The 15,591-nt window shown below is 48.2% G+C and overlaps 1 protein-coding gene across 1 annotated transcript in view; it reads right to left on the bottom strand.

The window, feature by feature from the left end:
• Fancd2 (Fanconi anemia complementation group D2) overlaps positions 1–15,591 on the bottom strand; it is a 92,407-nt gene that overhangs the window by 6,480 nt on the left and 70,336 nt on the right. Inside the window, exons 34-37 of the mRNA XM_077698066.1 lie at positions 12,419–12,667; positions 8,990–9,130; positions 4,559–4,649; positions 3,313–3,384 (exon numbers count right to left, since the gene is read on the bottom strand). Coding sequence (XP_077554192.1) covers positions 3,313–3,384; positions 4,559–4,649; positions 8,990–9,130; positions 12,419–12,667 — 553 coding nt within the window. The remainder of the gene's footprint in view (positions 1–3,312; positions 3,385–4,558; positions 4,650–8,989; positions 9,131–12,418; positions 12,668–15,591) is intronic.

Below are 15,591 nucleotides of genomic sequence, written 5' to 3'. Positions count from 1 at the left end.
GACGCAGGCGATGCGAGTGCAAATGCTACCGCGCTAAAGAACGACGCGCGACGCTCGAGATGGTGGTGCAAGACGCGCGTTGGGAGCAGCCGGCCGGTCTGCCTACAGGTCCGCCTACAGATGTGTTCGGCTTACCACTGCGGCAGATATTCGAGTGCCGCTCTCGTAAGCGGTTCAGATGACAATTTTTAATGCAACCCGCCATGGCATCATTAACTCCTTTCTCATGTAAGCCACCATGGTCGGGACTTGGGGACAATTTCGTGCAGCGGTAACAAGCTATCACTCGAGCTACCTGCGCCGGCCTGGGCCACTTCGCGGCCGTGGCCGCCGCCTGCACAGCGACCGTGCGGCTATTTCAGTGGGCTTTTCGTGCCTCCGGCGCGTTTTCGCATCCAATGGTTATAAACAGTAATAGAAACAGAGTGCCTGGAATCGCTGTAGAACTTTGGTCGCGGCCAGCTGCCCGATGAGCTGACGAAATCACAGTGCCTCCGCCGCCAACGATCGGGTCGTTCGTTCTCGAGAGCAGAAGCTCCGCCCTCCGGCCCTCCGATTGGAGCGGCGAGCCTGGCGAGCCGACGAAAAACGCCGGCAGTGCGGAAGCGGCAAACACAAACTCGTGACGTGTTTGGACGTTGTTTATTTACCCAATATCCTCGGGATGTCGATTGCGCGTGGTCCTCGGCTGGCTGCTCGGTTGCGTTTCGCACACTTTAAAATTGTTTTTAAATATGTTCTAGGCTGTATTCGCCGCTGATATTTTGCAGATGATGTAAATGTGTTCCCACCAATCTATCTCCGAAGCTATCTCGCCTTCAAAATTTTGTGTCAGTGCCCCTTTAACTCTTTCGGGACCGCCGGAAAAAGTGATGAAAAAAGGAGGTCTCGGTACAAATTTTTTATTACATAAAGCAAAGGCACCATCCTGCCTTAGCATATACCAAAATGCAGCTAATTATATGTTCTTTTACATACAATACCAAGTTTTACTTCAACACTAACGATAGAACCATGAAAAAATCTGAAACTAAGAACTTCATAAAAAAACTACAGAAAAAGATAGAAAAAAGCGTAAATATAAAAATATTAAGAAAGAATAAAATTATTTCAGGATATACAAAATCTAACACAATGCTTTGTTTCTTCATTGAAAAAGTTTGATGTGGCTAGGTGTAACTGGTTTTTTGTTTTGTGTGTGATCTCTTTGGCACTAGGGCCATGGCTACGTCGTCGCCCAGGTACACGCCGGGCTCTTGTCTCGGAGAAAACTTGATCCGTTTCTGCGCTGGTGGCAGGAGATCACCACCATAGGTAGTTAACACCCAAGCGAATAAATATAAGCCAGCCAGAACATAGTTCGAGCGCACATACCTACTCCAGAGCCAATTGAAACCGAAACCAACACCCACCTTAGAGCGCGATTTGATGTTCCAGGCTGATCGACACCCGAATCCTCACTCGAGCTGAAATCCGATCTCTAAAGCCGCATTTCGACTCTTCACTGCCACTCTCATCGTTAAAATCCACAGTAGAAGGCGAAGATATGCGAGCCGAGACGAGGCGGATTTCTTATCGCGCCCGCACGAGTATGACACCATGTTTGTTTACATTCGAAACCACTGCCCGTCAGAATAAAATATCTGGCGCGTTGCCGCCTGGCGATAAAAAAAGAAACTTCACAAAAGAGAAAACTCCAGTTTTCAAACTATCTCCTAGATGTCGCTAGGTGTTCCATCGAGCGAAAATTTGTATTCTGCAGGCTCGCAAAACCATCGATCATATGTGATCGATGGCCTATGGAGCGGTCCCGAAAGAGTTAAGTCACACCAGAGCTCCGGCCAATCACAGCTCAGTAGTACTCTTCCAGGTAGCTCACGGGGCAACGCGCACTCAGCCGCATAGCAACAACTTCACAATTTTCTTTTCTTCTTTGTGTCCTGGCTTTTAGTGCTTTTTAGCAAAGAAAAATAAAAATATTGCAACTTAATCTGTGTGTGTTCGAACTCAACATACTCTGACAGAACCTTCGAAAACCATGTGAAAATTGCTTTAAAGCTGTGGATGCAATGCAACTGCTCCTCATTCACGCTGCTGCTGCAGCTGACACTCACGTTGCGGCAAGTGTGTGATGTCATGAATTGCTGTTTTTCAATAGTGATGGACTATATAAAAGCTATTACTAGTGTAAAATGGTTGAACACTACGGGATCAATAACTGTGTATGTCAGTCTCTGGCTGAAAGTTCTTCCCCCATTCTTGGCAGCTCAACTACACTAATTCTTCTTAGCATGGCAAAAAATTACCACTTGTGGGGAAGACTTCAAAAGTTTGTGTCAGCAAGTTAAAATGTTTGACACAAAAGATGATGATCTGGCAACCTTACAAAAGTGATGCGGGCAGCGTGCATTTTCCCTGGACTGATTGTGAGCGACTGCACAGCAAAGACAGTGCAACCGCTACGCAAGACATCGTGAACACCTGGTGCCCATTATGCTTAGTAACATGTACAGATGTTCACAGATAGATACACCTTACACACAATGCAGTTTACCAAACATTTCCAAGCGAAGTCACCAATATCTAGCACGATGTATTCTGGGCTAAAAGTAAAACACTTTCAGAAAACTTCATGCACTTCGACTGCAAATTTTAGCCTGAAGGGAAAACACCTCGGACAGTAAAAAAGAAAAAAATGGACACAATGCTATCGACTGAATTTACTAACGGTTAAGTGCGCATATATATATATACGATGAAACATTGCACAACGCTTGAGCAGGTCCATTTCTGTTTTGTTAGCGCCATGGAAGCTGTGCTGACGCAGGTCTTACCTTTCTTGTTGATAACTACCGTCTCAACAACTTCACGTGAGACGATTGTTTTTGCTGAAGAATGTTGTTCGTTGATGCATGCGGTACATGAGCAATAGTGGCAATGAAATAGAAGTTGGTTGGATGGCATTATTTGGAGTGAGGCAGTGTGTTCTTGGGCCCTGTAGTTTATGCACATGCCGGTTTGTCCCACGTAGGCTATTCTGTATGGTAGACTTTTCCACAAAGACTTTCCCCAGCACTGTTTCTGTGTTTTCGGTTCTACTGTGCATGGTTTTTTGCTGAAATTTACAGTCAATATGAACCGACTCGCCCATCCCTGAGGAAATTTGCATTTAGACCATCCAAGTAGGAAAAAGTACGATGACCCATGAAGAGTAGAGCGCATAATAACTAACCCCCAGAAAAACAACAACAAAATAAAAACCAGCCACACATGCACACAAATGGTCCACAAAAAATGCAATAAAGTGCCGACCTTTGCAACCTCCACCAGCTCGCAGAAGACATTGAGGGCAAGTGTCCACTTCTCAAGCTGCTTCAACTTTTCCTACAGCAAAAGAGGAAGGCCAATTTCAACACAGAGACTTTCTTTTATTCGAGATTGCAGCAAGCACCATGCCACAGACAAGCTGATTTTTCTGACCTATTTTAGATGAAACTGCCATGGGTCTCATACCACACCTGCACTTTTGAAACTTTAACCTACGAACAAAGTATTTGTGCCCCGGACAGACGAGGCACCAGACAATGGTACTTGGGCAACAAGCATACCCAGCTGAAAGAACAATTGTAAGACCAATTGGAACTGCCAGAAACACCTTTGTACCAATTTATTTATTTATTTTTATTTATTTATAATGTCAACCCTCACTTGAGGGTAATTATAGAGAGGGAAGCAAACGATACAGAAAGCAAATACAGACATTGACGCTTTCAGCGCCTAAGAACAAAAACACAATCACGTATTCATTGCTGTGTAAAGTAAACATCAAGAGCGCATTCAAATTTCTTAACGTCAGGACTTTCAACAGTATGTCATATAAAACACATACACCAATTGGAAGTGCAGTTGGTTCCAAGTGGTCCCTTTTGTATTTTCGGCGGTTCCAATTGGCCTTCCAGTGGTTTTTTTCAAACCGGGTACACATGAAAATATGCGATCCCAGTCCTTTTCGACTTCACTTTAAGTGCTAATCAAGCGTAACACTCGGGAGCCACGCTATACTTTCTATGAAAATGGCGAGAACACTTCACTTCAGAAAAGTCACAGGCTAGAGGATGGGACCACTCTGCTGCCAAAAAGGGATATGCTTTTCTGTGTTAGGCACAGACATAGCAGGCACTTGATGATGCTGCAGCCTGTGGGAAACCTGGCTATATGAAAAAATTGTGGACGGTAAATCAAAACGTTCCTAAGCCTGCCAGCACCATTCTGGTAAACTTCCAACTGAAGAAATGCAGATAGATGCAGGCAGGTAAAAGTTCTGATAATCTCATTAAGGCACACAACAAACATTCAGCTTCGAATCCAAAAGTGCTCATCAACTAGTCATAAAGCTTTGCACTCTTCGAGGTTAAAATCTGCCTTTCAGTATCAGCCCCTTGTTGTATAAAGGAACAAATGTGTCCCCTTCTAACAAAAATCTCATTAGTGCCAGCCAGCTCATGTTTTAGCCTCTTAGATACAACAACACTTTCTTACGTCCAACAGTGGCCAATACCTCATGGCTTGCTGAAGCCTTGAAAGAAAGGCGCTGGACGCCATCTGCCAGGTTGGAGAACATAGTCTTGTAGTAGACATTCAGGGTATGCCTGGAAACAAGAAAGAGTTGTACAAGCCATTTGAGCGCACCAATTTTATTTATTTATTGTATACTGCAAATCAGTGAAGGGTCAGGCAGAATGAGCGTTAAGGGGGGACGAGGGTCTTAAAACTAACTTTTTTATTTATGGGTAGAAACTTACGAAAATTTGCACACGGATGTGCTTTTCTCTGTAGATTTCAAATATGCAATTATATTTGAGCTGGTGTTGTTAGTTCAAAAGTTATAATACAAAGTCTAAACCGCAATTAGGTAATTTCTTACGCAGCTTTAATGAACTTTCGCATTGCATTTTGTCGCTTTTAATTACATGAATGGATAGCCAGAGAGTTCCCATACCCGATGACATTCTTCGTTTTTCTCTAAAGTCACGGCATCCTAAAAAAAATATGTCAAGTACAAAAAATGGCAGTATTGGATATTTTGGCTCATCAAAATAACTGCAAGTCATTATTTATGCGTAGCCTAAACAGAAAAACTAAGAATGTCATCGGCTGCCTCAGGCTGTACTGAAAAAAATGGTACCAAGATTGACCTTGTGAAGCAAAAAGAAGTTTCCAAAAAGCTGCGTAAGGCTGAGGGAAGTGTCCAAAAATATGAAACTGAGAAAACTGCATTTGAAGTTTGGCCATGTGTTATGAGATGAACCGTCAGTAGTGTAGCTTCAAATTTTCCCAGTAACAAAGACATGTTCTTCCCATTTTCAAATCTGTCTTTGGATTCCAAAAATGTCAACTAGAACTGGAGATACAAAAGGCCAAGTAACGGACCCCATCAGGAATTTAGCAAAATTTATCGACTTCGAATCGGTTGGCATTTTGTTAGCGTTGTGAAATCTGGTGGTGTCTTGCTGGCGTCGTGAAAACTGCAACAGTCCTTCGTGAAGTGCCATCATCTATTACAGTGCACTGTGGTACCCAGAATATTGTGTACGGCAAAAGTATGGGGGTGAAACTTGCTTTAGGTGCCCCCTTTTTTTGTTCTTTGGTGAGGCTATTTCATTCGCTGTTTTTATGCTGGAAGTTTGAGAGGATACAGGGGTGGGACACTGCGCAGTGCGTTTTCCGCAAATGCATCATGTTGTTGGCCCTCAAAAGAGTCTTTTGGGGAAAATAAATGTAGCCGAAAGGCAAACTTTCTTGGCCTCAGGGGATAAACCCATAGACGCCTTTTTCCTTCAAGCCGTGCATGGTGCGGCTATCTCCATCGGACATCACGGTTGTGTACTGCAGCCCATTCTTGGAGAGCGAGCGCTTGAACATTATCAGGGCTGCCTCTGCCTCCATGCGTCCTGCACCACAGTCAATGTTTCGCTGACACTCATGGTCTGCCAGCCAATCTTCGTAGCCCTCATCTGAAGCTTTGGGTCCGATGGCGCAACCTAAGCGAAAGTTAGAGAGGACTACATGATCAATCACCAAGCCGGTGTACACTTCAATGATGCAGCCCACTCCAATGTGTGACAACCGTCCCCTTGTCATCCACGTGCCATCAAACATCACATCTATGTTGTTTGGCGGCTGACCAAGGTCCGAGTACAAGTCCTTGATGGCACGCACACTATCAGCTTCAGAGGCTGCTGCAGTGTCCTCGCAAACCTGAACCACTTTCCTCAAGTGCGCTTGGAATGTCTTGTGGTGCAGGCCTCTGTGGGACAAGTTCATACCAGCACAAAAATCTGACAGAGCAGTCACCCCCTTCCCGATGCTTTGAATACTTTTCAAAGCCCTCATATTCACTTCAAAAAGAGTGATATTGCCAGATCCTTCGGTCCTTGGCCAGGAAAAACGTTCCACACGGTGTTCATAAACCGAGCACGTCACCTCGAGCTTCACGGCGAGGCCGTACTGCCGGTCAGGCTTCCTCAAATCCAGCGCCGCCAGCCCGCACTTGCCGCACCTGACGTGCGCAAAAAGGTCCTTCAGCATTGCAAAATCCATTAAGACAAAATCTGTGCCGGATTCTTCCTCTGAGTGCGCCAAATCCACTTCAAGGAGGTCGAATTTCCGCTGCGTTGCTGACTTGGTCTCCATTCCGCGCTTGACCTCGACCGCGTGTTCCGTACGCGCGGCGATCTCCTCCGCCGTGTAATACCTCGTGTCAAGCCGGCAGGACGTGCTTGGACCAGGTATGGATTCCGGAGGTGGTTGGTCAGGCGATGGGGCAGGCGAGGCAATACGAGGCGGCGAACGATTCTCATCCGGCGGAGTCGAGCGGCCCGAAGTCGCACCACGCGACCTTGGGATAGGCGGACGACGCTTTCGCTTCCCGTGCGCATGATTCAAACGTACGTCTCCTGGCATCATTCACGAAAGTACGCGATGGAAGAATTAAAAGAAACTGTAAAAAAAAACTGCTCTAAGCGAGCGCTGCGCCAGAAGAGCGGACTCCGTCAGACGTGCGTAGCAGACGCCATGATGGCGACCGCCATGACAGCAGTCGCGCCGACCAATGGGAGGGGTCGTATGGCGAACTCAAACCGCGCGCGCCCGCTCTAGCCAATCGGCGGCCGAGAAGGTGCCTTCGGAAAACTGGCAAGGGCGGTCGTTCTACTCAAGCGACGCCATTTTGAGATATCGCAAAATGCGCACAAAGAAACAAGCTTCAAAACAAGACCAAGATGGCGGCGATCGGTCGGCTGCTTCGCCCGCGGGGCGCGCGGGAATTTGAAGCAACTTTTGCCCAATTCGGGGCATTTCGTGGCCCTCGAGGCGTTTCAAAACATGATTTTAGAGTATTTCCCGATGGAATTTCGCGTTGATATTTTGAAGGCAGGTGCTTGAAGGTACAATAATTCCAAAAATTGGATTTTCTCAAAATCGATATTTTGGCCATTTTTGACCATTCTAAGACCCGCGTCCCCCCTTAAGATAGCAAAGCAATTCAACAAGAAGGAACACAAAAAGTTTTGAAGTACGAAGAAGCCTTCAAAAGAACCCTGGAAACAATGTGCCTCCTATGGATTTAACAATGACAAGCACAGAACACAATGCTAACTAAGCATCAACAGAACTTAAGCAAAAAGCTGACTTTGTCTGCCCACCGAGTTTTTGGTAAGCATCAAATGCAATGCAACAGGAGGACTTGTGTTTTAAACAGACTAAAGGTTGATGCAGTAAGAAAGTGACTCCTCCATACCTGCCAGGTTTGCCGGGATGGCATTAGGGAGATCTGACCGGCGGGAGGGGGGAGGTGTTGTAGCAACAGAATACGTAACTTTACACACATTTTTTTATTTACTTGCAACTTAGCAGGGAATGGACTGTTTCTTCGTCCAACTACCAACAAGCTACACCACTTAAATGTTCGACGTGGCTGACACCACCCTTTTTAGAAAGTCCTGGAAATAGTACTGCAAGCAAAATACAAAACAGCAGGAACTGAACTGTTTTGTTGTTTCGTCTAAACGGCCGTCCAGAACAGCCGTGCTCGTGCGTAAATGAAAGCAGCGGCGGCGCTGCTTTTATATGAACAGTAAACTAACAATGGGACGAACAGGTTTACCGTCTGCGCATGGCCAACTACGATTTTTAAGCACTTCACTGATAACGATGCCAATTGGTGTCGGGTTGAATTGTCAGGTATACCTCCGGAGCATTGTGGCCAGACTGAGAAAATGATTTGGCCAAAGACGGGTGTGTTTTCGGGAGATGTTGGTTTCGGTCGTACAATCGTACAAAACCATGCAAATTCGGGAGTCTCCCGGAAAATTCGGGAAACCTGGCAGGTATGCTCCTCTCCTCCACTCTTGCCTTGAAGCACAGCAGAAGCTACAGACTTTTTTATTGTTTACAAAGAGAACTCGGCCAAGTGCTATTTGGAATGCTGCTGGTGTGCAGTGATGATATATGCTGTCACTTTCTGCACATTGTCTCCTGCTCGCACACGAAACCGTCTGAAATGGCCACTGTGATGGTCCAGAATGGAACTAAGAATTACAAGCCACTGAGCAAAGAGGGAACACTCTTTTGAGCGACTTTCCGAGTTACTTTACATGCATATAGTAGGCCTCTGCAATTAACGATTTTTGCTTTTGAAGCCAATAATGATTTTGCACGAACAACTTTGAATCAAAATGAGTACTTTGCTATTGCTAGTACAAAGACACCAGAATTTACAAGTTCTTTAGTAAGTTTGGCAACTAAACTGAGAAGGAGGATATTTGCCTGCCTTGCAAGGGTGGCGGGCAGATACCTGCACCCTGCAGATGTTTCACAAGAAGTACCAAGGCAAGCAAGCCCGCAAGTTTGCACAACCCCACAGCGCCTTGGAAGCAGTACATGCACACAAGAATGGCGCCTGGCCAGCACTGCTCATCCTCCTGCTCACTTGTCGAGAGTGGGGAACTGCTTTGCCGAGCTGTCGTCGTCCTCCCCATTGGCAGGCGGTCCGTCCAGGATGCTGGGAAGGCAGTCCCTGGCAAGCTCGTGCAGGCTCTGCAGCACGCACTCAGACTCGGACAGGAACAAGCTGCATTCATCAAGTAAGAGGAGCTTGTGGTGAGAGAGAGAGAGAGAGAACAAGTTGCATTCATCAAGTCAGAGGAACTTCTGGTGTGAGAGAGAGAGAGAGAGAGAGAGAGAGAGAGAGAGAGAGAGAGAGAGAGAGAGAGAGAGAGAGAACAACAAGTTGCATTCATCAAGTCAGAGGAACTTCTGGTGAGAGAGAGAGAGAGAGAGAGAGAGAGAGAGAGAGAGAGAGAGAGAGAGAGAGAGAGAGAGAGAGAGAGAGAGAGCAAGAGGAAGTGAGAGGAAAAAAAAAAAGGCTGGCGATTACGATACTCCCAAATGCGATATTTGGGCGCGGCAGCAGTGCGCTGAGGCAGCGATGATGAGCCACTGCGTTGGCGGCGCGAAGAACCTCTCAGGAAAGGACCGCGAACTGCGTCTTTAGCGAACGCACATCATAGACATGTGCACACCCCCCTCACGTTTTCGCCAAGGGTCGCACCGTCGAGCGCCTCGTGCGGGCACAGCATACTGCCCCCTCCCCTCCCCCACCGCACACTTTCGGAGAGCGCTGGCTCGCACCGCCACGGCGAACCGCCCTCCCCTCCCAATTTCGCGACACTCTCCTCCTTTGCTTTCTTTCATCATTCGCTTTTTCTTTCACTTGCCATCGTTCACTTGGTTATGCTGACAACGCGGCCCAGCCCACAGACGGCCACCAAAGCGCGGCGCCCTAAAAAATCAAATGTATGGGGGTTTAATGCACCAAAGCCACACCTGGGCTATGAGGCACGCCGTAGTGGAGGGCTATGCATTAATTTTTGACGACCTGGGGATCTTCAACGTGCGCCAAAATCGCGAACACACAGGTGTTTTTGTTTTTTGCCTGCATCAGAAAAACGGCCATCGCGGCCAGAATTTAACTTGCATCCTTAGGCTCAGCAGCACAACGCCCTAGCCCCTTGACAGGGGTGAGACAGTTGAAACAGATTTGGGAGCACGTCATCTTACGAGCCCAAAAAGTCAAATTTGTAGCAACTAGGGGGTAGGGGGGAGTACACTTTTTAATCAGTTTGGAATACACACCACACCATAACAGCCTGTGGAGAAAGTATTTTTTAACAAAGTATCACAAGGTATGAACCGCACTACCTGTTGTATTTTACTGTGAGCAGCTGCATCCGACACGAAAAACTAAATGAGGGAAGTGTCGGCGCCACACAAACACGGAGCCCGAGTCAGCCTGCCTTCCTTCAATGCATTACGTCAAGCGGTTGAATTCCCACCACCTGACAACTACGGCGATTGCCATAAGCGCCTTCATTGTGTGTGTGTTGTGCACAGTTCTTCCTCGAATGCTGAAATGGCACTACCCTGCCACCCGCTTCGAATGTACACTTGCATTGTGATGGATGCTGCAGCAACCCTCCCCATTGCTTTCCTATGTACTTCTTTTACTCCTCTCTAGATTCTCCTAGTGACCTCAGTCTGATAATGCAACCCAAAGTCGAAGCATCTTCTGTTTTAAGGCTCCTGCACGTGTGGCCTCGCCACGCCCTAACAATACGTGCAGCAAAGTTGTAGCTTGTTTATAAAAAGGATTATGCCCCCAAACATAATCCTGTAGAGCTCCAGGGAGTGTTTGTGTCGAGTGCATTACATTGAATTAGAATACCGTATTCATTCCACTGTCGGGCGAGGAGGAATTTGTAGACCCAAGGAAAAGAAAAAAGTGTGCCCACTGATATAAGGCAACAGAACGAGCCAAAAAATTTATTTCAACTGCCATCTTAAAAAAAAGCTCAGAAGTATAGGTGCATATCGGTGCTTACAACAATCCCACCACCACTAGGTATCATCTCCTGATGCATCGGTGCTTTCCTTGCCGCTGTCATGCCCCAAAAGTTCACCGTCTCTGCATAATTCAGGGTTCGTACAGGCTTCAAAAGCTAAAATTCAAGGGTTTTCAAGGACTTTCAAGGACCAGAAAATAAATTTTCAAGGTCCCCGGGATTATTTTATAACTTTTTCAACACAATGCAAAAGTTTTTTATTGCACAATACCTAAGCACATTAGTGCAAATTTAGATAGGTGCTAACGGGTTCTATTTTTTATTTCATGGTTGGTAGTTAAAGGTTTTTCTTTTTTCTTGGTGTTTTACTCAGGCTGTTTGATTTCAATAGTTCGTTAATGTTGCCTGCATCTCCTGCTTTGTCAGCAAAGTATCAGTTGAAATTAAATCCGCAAGTGTTGCTGCAAGGCAGGATGAACAATGTGCACGTCCACGATTTGCACGTAAAAGCAAATGCAGATGGAGCGTATGAGGCACAGCAAACATGCAAGGAGCGAGTGTCCACAGACTAGATGGAAGATGCAAGATAGAGAAGAGAAGCTGGCTTTCACTGGATTGTATAGTGACATGGATTGGATTGACAAGTGCCTGTTCCCAATGTTGCCTTGTAATAAAAAAAATTCACCAAACCTGTCATTTCACGCAATACACTTAATCTTGATTGTTACAATGTTTCTTTACATTTGCTAGCACCTAAAATCCACGACAAACACTTTAAATTCTTGTGAAAAGACAGGGCCATTGATTCTCTCCGGAAAAATCAAGGGTTTTCAAGGGCCATTTAAAAATTCCAGGACTTTCCAGGCCTTGAAATTGACACTTCTAAATTCAAGGGTTTTCAAGGTTTTCAAGGACCTGTGCGAACATTGCATTGCGATGCAAAACGACTGCGTGCCTTTCACTCCACCATTACCTACACCAAAACGAGTGTTGAAGCTGTTACCTCAAATATACCATAAAGTTCCGAAAGAACGCCCACCCAATTACAATGACATCAAGTGAAAAATACGGGATGGGTGAACTTTCGGGTCAGGTGCGAAACAATACAAGAAAGTGGCCACACCAGCAACCAAAACTACGTACCTAGGTATCAAGTAAAAAAGCTGGGCGCTCTTTTGTTCAATGTCCAGTCATCGGCGGTGTTCACAGCAGCAGGAAGTTTTCGTGGAGGGAGCTCTCCAGGCTTTCGAAGGCGTCGAAGCTAGCGTGGTTTCAGGGGTGGGCAATCTTAATGGCCTTTTAGTAAATTGAATATTTCGCCCATAAAAGGGGGTGAATGATGTTTCAGGGGAGGCCGTTCTCTCAGAACTTTATGTTAAGGCAGGACTAAACTTTGAGAGCACAGTTAAAAAAAAAAAAAAACCATTTGCCTTAAATCTGAACAAATAAATGCCCCAGCAGTTTCCTCAGGGACCAACTCCTCTCACTGAGGAGTAACACACTCCGTGGCCCCTCACCCGAGCATGACCTGCAGGCAGTCGTTGAACTGGCTGCCCTGGGGCCTCTGTGGGATGGAGGAGGAGCCCGTCCCTCGGCAAAGCCAGCTGCGCCGCAGGAAGCCCTCGGCCACCCCTCGGATGCCCCGCTGGTCCAATGCGAACACCTGCGCCCGGTCAGCCACCGTGCACAGCAGGCGCAGCAGGGCAGCCGCCCCCGACGGCTCCGTCACAGAGTCGGCAAACTTGGCAAAGTACGACAGGGCACGCCTGGAACAGGAGGAGAGGGGAGAGGTTGGAACATCGCGGGCAACCTTGTCATATCACGCACAGAAGATGCCAACAGTCTTTGCAGAGTTGTCAAAATCATCAACTGAACCCAGGAATCTTTGGTATGGTACATGCAACTGCTTGTAGCATGCAGCCTTTTTCGTGCAGCCAGTTGAAGAAAAATCCTGGACCAGGATGAATTTTTCTTCAACTGCGAAGTTTCTGAGGAAGCTGTATAGCTTTCCTTTGCAGAACAATTTAGTTTCTAGAAAAATGTTTCGGTAGCAAAAAGGGCCATTATACCATTGAGCACGCCAGGAATAACAGGGGGCAGCAAAACAAGGTTATCGAAGCTCAGGCCGCAGTTTTCGTACGGCGTGACATCCCGCAGGCACAGGTCGACACGTCGGCCTACTGCAGCTCAGTGCAGGAAGTAGTGGCTGTCCGCTGCACTCTTGGCAAACGCAGACTCCTCATGGTCTCGTACTACGGACGGCCTGAACCCAGTTGTTCCAGGCGTGGCTTGCGTGGCAGAGTGAATTTTCAATGGATGGCAGACCTCCGGCAGCACTACCCAAAGGACTACATTCTCATAGCAGGCGACTTTAATGCGCAACACCAGGAGTGGGGTTACCAGAAAATAGATGCCAGGGGCCTGCAGATCAAGCAAGCAACCGAGACGGCACGCTTGATACTGGCCAATGACACAGATTACCCGACACGCTGCAGCCCCCGAGTGGACCAGCGGGACACCACCCCAGACTTCACCTGGGCTGACAAGGGCCTAGTGACGGAATGGAGACGCGGGGCGGACCCAATGGGCTCAGACCACTACCCGCTCTGGCTGGAGCTGTCTGTGGGTGGCTGCACAGGCCGCCCTCGCCGATCCAAAGCAATAGATTGGGATGCGTTCCGGAAAGCAGTGGCAGAACACGACAAGAGGGTCCCGGTGACCCGACGGCTCCTTAGATCAGCACAGGAGGCCACACGACATCTGATGGTAGACGAGTCAGCTCCTACCCCGGATAAGCACTTACTGAACCTATGGACCACACGGGAGAGCCTTCACAAAATCTACCTGACCAATGGCCGGCAATACGGGGATCTCCTCCGAGTGCGCAACAAAACTGCTCAGGCTCGCCGATATGCCAAGCAGCTTGCCCGTTCGAGGTGGTTTGAATACTGCGAAACCTTTGACAAGCACACCAGCACTCGCAGGTTATGGCAAACCCACCGAACCATGTCCGGCAAGCACAAGACACAAAACTCGGCACTCAACATACAAATGGCGTTAGACCTGACGCCAGAAGAATTCGAGGTGGCCGCCGCTGAGGCATTCTTTCCACAACCGGCCATCCCAGCAGACCCACGCACCTATGAACCAAGTAAACCAGCCAGTGACCAGGGAGCTGAGGCACCATTCACTCTGCAAGAGCTGACTCTGGCCCTGGATGCTGCCAACGTGCGCAGTGCTCCAGGCGGGGATGGTATCACTTGGCAAATGCTCCTCAACCTTGACGAACCAGAGAAGCTCCTGCTGCTGGACGAGCTGAACGAGATTTGGCGAACTGGGAGCATCCCAGCAGAATGGAAACATTCGATTATCTACCCCATCCCAAAGTCAGGGAAAAAACCCAACAGCATCAAGAATCTCCGACCTATAGCTTTAACGTCAACGCTATGCAAGCTCCTCGAGCGCATGGTGCTGACTCGGCTCACATACCACCTCGAAGAGGAGAACCCAGCTTTTTTCGATCCAGCCCAGACTGGCTTCCGACCAGGGCTGTGCACTCAAGACAGCCTTCTCCTACTGCGCCAGTTGGTGGGAGGGGGCCGTCGGGGTCGCCTTAAGGTTCCTGGCATCCTCCTGGCAGTAGACTTGCAGAAAGCCTTTGACACGGTGGCGCACACAGCGATACTGAAGGCTCTCGATGGGGCTGGAGTTGGCACACGAATCATGAACTTTGTGCGATCATTCCTGGTGGCCCGAACGTTTGAGGTCAAATCTGGATCGGGCCACCCAAGGACATTCTCAAATTCCAGAGGAGTGCCGCAGGGTGCCATCTTGTCTCCAGTCCTCTTTAACATCGTGATGCAAGGTCTGGCTGTAGAGCTACGGAAAATTCCGCACGTGGGCTTGACATTCTACGCAGATGACATCACGCTGTGGGTGGACCCCAAGGGCACGAACTTGAACACAGCAGATGTACAGGGAATCATGCAGCAAGCCTTGGACACCATCGACAACTACCTCCCTTCCACTGGCATGCAGCCGTCACCGGAAAAGACTAACCTCCTCCTGGTAGGTGGCTACGACTCTGAGCGAGCGAAGATAAGCCTTACACTGGCCGGCAAAACCATCACCCGACCAGCGGAGCGGTGGGTGAGGATCCTTGGGGTTCCCCTCAGTGAGGTTGGTGGACCAAAGGAATGGATCCGTCAGCTTAAGCCAACGTGGCGCCGACACCTCCACCTGATCCGCCGCATAGGCAACCACTTTGGCGGTGCCGGCACACGCACCATCAGGACATTATGCCTGGCAACCCTCACCTCTAAGGCATGCTACGGAGCAGCTTGCTTCACATTGAACCAAACCCACTACGCACAACTGGAGGTCCTCCATCTCGAATGTCTCCGCGCAATAACTGGCCTGCCGCGTCACACGAGGACTGAAGAACTCTACAGGTACTCCGGCCTCCCTCCCCTCAAAGCCTTTATCGAGGCACACAATGAAGGCCATGAGCTACGACGGCAAAACAGAACTGCGGGTAGAGGACTCCTCACCCTCACAAAAGAACTACCCCCCGATGCACCCAAACTGCCACGCCTGCTGGAGCCTTGGCTCGATGTGCTCCTCAAGCTTCCCAAACCACTCTCCAAAAAGTGACATCAGCAGGATCATGAAGCGGAGCGTAGAGCAGCAG

The sequence above is a fragment of the Haemaphysalis longicornis genome, unplaced genomic scaffold, assembly GCF_048455015.1.
Source record: "Haemaphysalis longicornis isolate Haplotype H1 unplaced genomic scaffold, Haemaphysalis longicornis Haplotype H1 scaffold_2, whole genome shotgun sequence".
Classification (NCBI taxonomy): domain Eukaryota; kingdom Metazoa; phylum Arthropoda; class Arachnida; order Ixodida; family Ixodidae; genus Haemaphysalis; species Haemaphysalis longicornis.
The sequence above is the reverse complement of the archived record's forward strand: the minus strand, read 5'-3'. Positions and strand labels throughout refer to the sequence as shown.